The sequence below is a fragment of the Aegilops tauschii genome, chromosome 1, assembly GCF_002575655.3.
Source record: "Aegilops tauschii subsp. strangulata cultivar AL8/78 chromosome 1, Aet v6.0, whole genome shotgun sequence".
Classification (NCBI taxonomy): domain Eukaryota; kingdom Viridiplantae; phylum Streptophyta; class Magnoliopsida; order Poales; family Poaceae; genus Aegilops; species Aegilops tauschii.
The window spans coordinates 379103169-379110722 of NC_053035.3; the positions used below are offsets into that span (position 1 = coordinate 379103169).

Consider the following 7554-nt stretch of genomic DNA (forward strand, 5'->3'; position numbering starts at 1 on the left):
TGTGCTTATCTGAGTTGCAGTAGTTGCACCTGTTTTTCCTTTTCGGGTGCAGTTCAAGAGTTGAATGATAGCGTCTACTCCTTGCCCTCCCTTTTGTAGTTGACTTTAGTGGATCCCTGCGAGTTGCATCGTCATTGTCGTTGCTCGTAGGCGACATCTGCTCAGTGCAGTTAGGATGTCCTTGTGTTGTGTTACCCATAGGAAGAGGTGCTGAAGCATTACTCACACGTGGCCCACCATGACCCATGGGAGGAGGCGGTTCAGCACGACCCATGGGAGGAGGCACTGGAGCATGAGCAGCACGACCCATGGGAGGACATGGTGGACCACGACCACCATGGCCCATGGGAGGAGGTGGTTTAGCACGGCCCATGGGAGTAGGTGGTGGAGCATGACTAGTAGGGGTAGTTGCTGGAGTAGGCCCTGTAGATGTAGGCGGCATGGGAGGATCCTGGTTGTTATCACCAGTGAACGGACCTGCCTCTCTTGCAGCCCTATTTTTTTCCTTCTAGACTTGTTCAGCTGCACAATCTCTGTCCGCGCCGCACGCATGTGCTTATCAACAATGCCTTTTGCTGCATCAGAACCACAAGCAAACTTTGCTAGTTTCTGGAAATCTACAGTCATGTTTGCATGCCTAATTTCCTTTAGAGAGGCAGGAGGCATTACATCAGGCTGCTGGCTAGTGGCACTTGGTACACTTGGGACAACAATTGGCGTCCAACGCTGCAGCATGTACAGCTTTGGGGTGACATCAAGCCCAATATGCGTGAACACTTTCAGTATGTGGCAACAAAGGATGCCATCCCTCTCCATTTTGCAACACTCACATGAATAGTGTCCCTCGGGTATTTTTGCCACCACTAAGTAGTTTCTGGAACCATACTTCACAACCCAATATGTATTTGGTCTCAGCTCAAACGTTTCCACACCAATTTGGAATGCATTGTAGCGTCCAATCATCGAAAACTCATCACGGAACTTGTAGTAAACATCTCTAGTGTATGTCTTGTATGCTTGCTTCTCTATTGGGAATTGTGACCACATGTCAAGATCCAGATGTTCTGTCCTGTAGTCATTGCAACCTTCCTTGACGAGGATGTGCGTCTGTATTTTCTTGTACTGCTTCACAAAGTTCATAATTGAATTGTGAGGGTTTACATACCGCTTCAAGACTACATTGAACCCCTCACTTCGTTGTGTAGACTGCAAGAAGGGAAAATCTATGCTTGAAGTAACATGGCACCCAAGTGTTCATGTATTCGTAAAGTTTCTCAAAATGGGTGTGTGTAATTGCCTCATATTTCATCATCAATGCAGCCCAGTTTTTTTCAAACTCATCTGGTGTGAAACTGAAATCAACACAAAGGTTGAAATCTTCAGTCAATCCTGGATTCCGGCCTAGTAACCATCCAACTTTCTCTTGAGCTTTTTTCATGATGTGCCAGCGACAACATCGGTGCACACTTGTGGGAAATATGTTCTTTATGGACTCTTTCATTGCCACATCCTGATCAGTAATGATGTTATCCGGCGCCCTTCCATTCATAGCCTCTAGGGAAGCTCCAAAAACCCAATCAAAGCTGGTCTCCAGTTCCTGTCTCACAAACGCGTAGCCCAACATGAAAGATTGCCCATGACGGTTGACCCCAATGAACGGAGCAAAAGGCATGTTGTACATATTGGTCATGTAGGTTGTGTCAAAGGAGACACAATCATGATATGCCTCCGTAAAAGCTTTCCGTGCCAAGCCATCCACCCCAAAAATGTTTTCTGCCCTCCCTTCAAGATCATATTTTATCTTATAGAAAAAATCTGGATCATCTTTTTGCAAGTCTTTAAAATGTTCAATTGTCTCAATAATGTCCCCCTCTTTCGTTGAGTCCTTGGAGAAGCCAGCACATAGGTTTGTTATTGCTTTAGGTCCATACAGTACATTTAGCTCCGAGCCGTAAAACTCTGACATGATAGTCATCATACATTCATACGACCCGCAGAAACAAAGTTGAAGTTAGATAGTTGCACACTTGACAAATAACAGTTGCACACTAAAGAACAAATAGTTGCACAAATGTTGACAGGTGGTTGCCATAGAATTTATTTTTCATTGTTTACCCCTTTTTTATTCCATGATGCAAAACAATTTAGTTATTTTTGTCTATCATCAGTTGCGGAGATATGAACACTAGTTGCAGAAAAGAAGGTTTAATTGCATCGATAAGGAACACTAGTTTGCAGAACGAATATTATGGAGTTTCCTTCAAAACTATGATTATTTTAAAAAACTATATTCTAATTCAATCAGCAAGTAGTTCCAACTTTGTGTTTTGTTTGTGGTAGTATTTTTTTCACAAATAGGTTGCACAACACAGTGTATGTACTTGCACAAGCCCCTGCTACTAGTTGCACACTTGACAGAGCAGAATTAAACAACATAGTCTGAAGTTTGAAGGTTTTGGGAGGTGAATGAAAACACACCTGAAGTCAGGTTGCAGTTGTAGAGTATCTCTAGGAATCTCTTTTCGTCTGGCGGTATACCCATATGAGATCGCAAGTATTTGGACAGCGAAGGCTTGGCGACCAAAGGATGATTATGATCACGGACAAAGTGGGTCACTTCCCACTGCCCATCCTTCAGTTTAACTAGCATTTTTTCCTTACATTGTGTTTGCTTTATCCTTTCTCTGTTGTGCTTCTTCTTATTCTTCCTTTTCCACTCTCGTCTCCATCAAAAATTGGCACTTCTTCCACTTCATCTTCTTCACCCAAAGTTTTGGGGTCTGGTATAGGATCTAGCACAGGTGACAAGTCAGCTCCTACATCATCCTCTTTTGGCTTCCTAAATTTGTTACATGCAAATTGCTGTTTCTCCAGTATGTTGGTATAAGCATTCCTCCTTGAAGTGTTCATCTTAACAGAGAAACCCATCCTTAGGGCATAATCATTGTAATGATCCTTAGCACCCTGGAGAGTATCAAATCTCATCCCAACAAACGGCTCCATTGGCAGAGAACCAGCCTCATCTTCCTCCACAGCATTTTGATCACCGCCAGCTGCCCCTGCCTCTAGTTCTGTTTTAGTAGGTCCTGCAACTGTGGTGTTTGTCTCCTCTAATGTATGGCTTTCTGATTGCATGTTGACATCAACATCATCCATCAAACCATGATCTTGATTTGTGTCGGTGGGAAACGACACCTATGGGATCACAAGAATCCCTACTACGGTTGCCGGGGCGCGGTGGTAGAGTCTTCACGAAGATTTGCATGCCGCCACGCAGGTGCTTGCTGATCTGGTCTAGAAGCTGCGTGTTGCCACGCAGCTGCCAGCCCAGTTGGTTGGGCTGGCAGCTGCATGCGAACGGTGGTGGAAACTTGGCTGGTGCGGGCCTGGCAGTGGCAGGGGTTCCGCCGAGGGTCGCCGTCTTCTGGTCCTCATCTGATCTCATATATTCGTGGTCTTGACAAAGATCTGCATGCCACCACAGGGGTGCCTCCCGAGCCCTGGTCCAATTGTAGTTGGTTGGGTTGCAACCTGTGGGCTCAAGGGCGGCTCACTCTGTTGGTGTTTGGGCAAGTCGCCCCAGCAAGGCGCTTGCCGGGGCCGTGGAGGCCGCCCCGGCAAGGGCTTCGTCGGGGGACTCCACCTTGCCCCTTTGCTGTCTTGTGTCTCTTGTCTTGGCGTTGCCTTGATCGTCTTGCATTGGGCTTCGGCTTCTCTCTGGCTTCCCTCCTTTGCCGTGCTACGTGTGGCCGCGGCGCGTGGCTCTGACTGCCCGTGCACAGGTAAAGGGGTCAAAAGGAGAGCCCCTACTTTTGTACACCCACAGGAGCCCCCGGGCCTGGGCCACACATAAGCGCGACACGTTGTTGGGCCAGGCCCAAAATGGTGCGCAGGCAGGCGGGGCGGATTTTACCGTAGTAATTTTTCGTCCGCTGCGCTCCCCCACGACCTGTGTTGAACGCGCGACGTGGGGGGGCGTGTGTGACGTCGGCGGCATGCGTGGGGCGGTCCCCGCACGCATGCGTCACATCGCAGTTAATGAGAAAGGAGGCGGCCCGCGCCTTCCCCGTAAAAAGGAATAACCACGGGCGCGCTGCTCGCTTTACCCCCTCTCTGCGTCTTCTTCAATCTCAGAGCCGCCGCCCCCCTTTCTTATTCCTTGAGCTCTTTCCTTCGCTTGCCACTGCTGCGCACTCGCCATCCTCCGCTCCCTACTTCTCGCAGCCGCCATGGCTCCTAAATCCACCAAGGGCAAGGGAGTGGCCAAAGATGTCGGGGCGACGGAGCCGCCGGAGAGTGAGTAGGCGGCATGACGGACGCAGCTCGCCTACTTCCCGTCGACGGTTGATGCGATCGAACTGCGGGATTACTTCAAGCCCCTGTGGGGGTGAAGACGGGGGGAGAGACGACGGGGCATCCGGCCACGCGCGTTATCCCTGCCAACTGCGCCGAGGCCGCCCCAAATCGGTACCCTTTCTTAGTCGACTACTTCTCCTGCGGGCTCTGTCCCCCCTTCTCCAACTTCTTTAATGATGTCATGCACACCTACGGCTTCCATCTTTTGGATTTTACTCCGAATGCCGTGGCGTGCATGGCTCTTTTGGCTCACCTCTGCGAGGGCTTCGCCGGAGTTCACCCCAACACGGTGCTCTTCCGCCACTACTTCTTCCCTCGGGTCCAACCGGGGGGCGCCATTTCCGGGTGCGTCGCTTGGATCCCAAGGGCCAAGGGGGCGTACCGGGAGGGTGCCATGAAGGAGAGGTGGGACGAATGGCGGGGCTGGTGGTGCTGGATTGAATAGAAGGACCCGCCGGACTTTTGCCGGGTCCGCAGCACGCCGCTGGTTCGCCGGGGCGACTGGAGCGACGTTGATGCTGACGACGCGAAGCTCACGGTCGCCACCACCAGGATCCTTCGCCTCACCGAGGCCGGGCTCACCCTCGAGATGATCGGGGAGGATTTCATCCACCGCCGAATCGCTCCGCTGCACAACAAGGGGAGGCCGGCCTGGTTCTTCACGAACGCCGCCGACATCATGAGGCTCCGCCCCGGCCTCGACCACAACCTCACGGTGATGAGGCACGCCCGTCTCTGCCAACGGCTCTTCTAGCTCGACGTGAATCGCGACGGCGAGGTGAGCGGTCTAGCAAGGCCGCGAGGGCCGCCGCGAAGGCCGGCAAGGTCGCCAAGGGGCCCTTATTCAGGTTGCCGGTGGGAGTGGTTCCGCTGAGCAACAACTCTCGCCGGACCGAAATCATCGCCATGATGTCGGACTTCAACGCGCATGGCCTCGACCCGAGCTGGGCCGAGCCGGAGGAAATTCAGGTGCAGGAGTTCTTCGACACTTTGCACGAGGGGTACGTCACTGCCGAGCCGCGGCTCGTCCAGGACACCTCCCAGGTGGAGCTGGATTACATCGCCGCCAGGGCGGCGGAGGCGAAGCTCGCCGAGGAGGCCGGCAGCGCTGGGGGCGTGGAGGACAAGGCCGCGGCGGAAGCGGAGGAGAAGGAGCTCACCCAGTGGGTGGAGGCCGTCGGGGAGGCCAGCAGCGCCGGCACCGGGGCTCCTCTCGTCGAAGACATGGTCGGCGAGTCATCGTCGGAGGAGGCCGTGGCCATCGACCCTCCAGCCACGGGGAGAGGATGGGTTCTGCGGCGGGCCACCTCCAGCGAGCCGGTCCGGCCCGGCAGGGCCGCGCAGCTGCGGTAGGTCCAGGAGATGTCCGCACGCCAGACGAGGGCTGCGGCGACGAAGAAAGTGGTGACGGCCGCGGTGGCGAAGGAGAAGGCATCCGCTTCTTCCTCGGCAAAGCGCGTTCAGACGCCACCTCCTTTCCCTCCTCCGGCAGATGTTGACGCGGTGGTCACCTTTGACTTCAGGTCCCTCAGCCCAAGGAGGAAGAGGAGAGCAACAGAGGAGGAGGTGGACGACGAGTAAGTATCTTGCTCTTTTCGCCATCTCCGTCTCCTCAATCTGTACTGCTTGTCTTGACTTGTTTTCATATTTGCAGGGACGCGGAGACGCTGGCCCAGAGGGTGAAGATGGACAAGGCCTCGACGGGCGGCCAGCCCCCGGCTGGTACTTCAAGGGCGCCGCTGGTGCTGTTGATCAGCCCGGACAGCAGCCCCCGGCGCAACCCCCGGTGTGAGTTCATCACTCGCCCCTCGTCGACATGTGTCAGGGGTATGATACTTTGGTGCTGACCTTGCCGTGTATGCAGGAGGAGCCACAGAGGGCTACTCTTAGCACGCCGCCCCCATCAACCACGCCGCCCCGAGGGGCGTCCCCGGCAAGGGTGCCAAGCACCGAGCCCACGCACATGGAGGAGGAGGAGAACATGGGCACCGGTGGCTTCGCCTTGGCGCCAAATGTTGGCGGGGAGGGGACCTCTGCTTCCCAGCCCGGCGCTGGTAAGTTTCCGGCCTTCCGTCCCTACTCTTTTTCTTTTCTTGCTGATTCTTGATCTTGGCTTTGTCTCATTCCCTTCCTGGTGTCCAGATCGTCCGTCGGCGGACCAGGAGGATATAGACGCCATCATCGAGAACATCGCCAAGGACGCCGCGGCAGAGGCCGAGAAGGTCGCTGCCGAGGAGTCCGCCAAGGGCGCTGGCGAAGACGCCGCCGAGGGGCCTGCCGGGGAGCCCGGCAAGGGGCCTACCAGAGGGGCCGGCAAGGCCACCACCGAGGACGAGGTGGTCGATGACCAGCCTTCCTCCTCTGCTGCCTCCGGCTCCGGCAGTTATCTGAGGGTGACCGACGACCTCTTCCTCTACCTCCTAGGGGCGTCTAGCTCCAGGGCGCCCGTCGAGGGAGAGGTGTTTGACGAAGAGGTGCTTGCCGCCGCCGGGCTCGTGGTCGTCGACGAGCTGAGCGCTGGTGGCGACGGCTCTCAGGAGGAGCGGCTTCTCCAGGCCATGGGCGCCCACTTCCGGAAGCTCCAGGTGCTCCACCGCGCCCGCCTGGACAAGGCCAAGTCCAGAATGGCAACGGTGGACCAAGCGGAGGCGGACCTCAAGGTGCGCATCGCCGAGGCGCAGACTTGGTTCCGCCAAGCTAGCGAAGACTAAGGACCGCCCAGGGCGAGCTGGCCAAGCGCGACGTGGAGCTCACCATGAAGCTGGCCGACATCGAGAAGGCCCAGGAGATGGCGGAGGGCTTGGCCGCGGCAGCCGAGGCTGCCCGGACCCAGCATCAGGCCGCACTGAACTCCCAGGAGGAGGACCTCGCCAAGCGCGAGGCGGACCTCGACGCCAAACTCCGTGCCAAGGACAAGGAGGTGGAGAAGCTTGTCACGCAGGGACCCAAGAGCTGGAGTAGAGGCACAAAGAGACACTCGATGCCCAGGCTCTGGTTCACGCCGGCAAGCTGAAGGAGCTGGAGGTGGAGCGGGACGGGCTGAAGGAGCAGGCCCTGAAGCTGTCCCAAGAGAAGGACACGCTCAACAGCGCCCTGACGGAGGCGCAGGGTGCGGCCGTCAGCAGGGCCGGGGAGCTCTCCGAGGCCAACAACTCCATCAAAGACCTCAAGCTGAAGCTGGAGGGTCTCGAGAAGATG

At 55.4% G+C, this 7554-nt stretch overlaps 1 protein-coding gene across 1 annotated transcript; it reads right to left on the minus strand.

Annotated features, from left to right (window-relative positions):
- Positions 1-222: 222 nt before the first annotated feature.
- LOC109741756 (protein FAR1-RELATED SEQUENCE 5-like) lies at positions 223-1966 on the minus strand. Its single transcript, XM_020300839.1, has 2 exons — positions 1298-1966; positions 223-1206 (listed from the first exon to the last, which is right to left on the minus strand). The coding sequence occupies exons 1-2, from the start codon at positions 1964-1966 to the stop codon at positions 223-225; spliced, it is 1653 nt and encodes a 550-aa protein (XP_020156428.1).
- Between the last annotated feature and the right edge of the window lie 5588 nt (positions 1967-7554).

Coding starts and splice junctions, on each gene's coding strand:
- LOC109741756 (XM_020300839.1), bottom strand. CDS start 1,966: ATGTCAGAGTTTTACGGCTCGGAGCTAAATGTACTGTATGGACCTAAA. Junction 1,207..1,297: donor CATTGATGATGAAATATGAG/GCAATTACACAC, acceptor CCCTTCTTGCAG/TCTACACAACGAAGTGAGGG.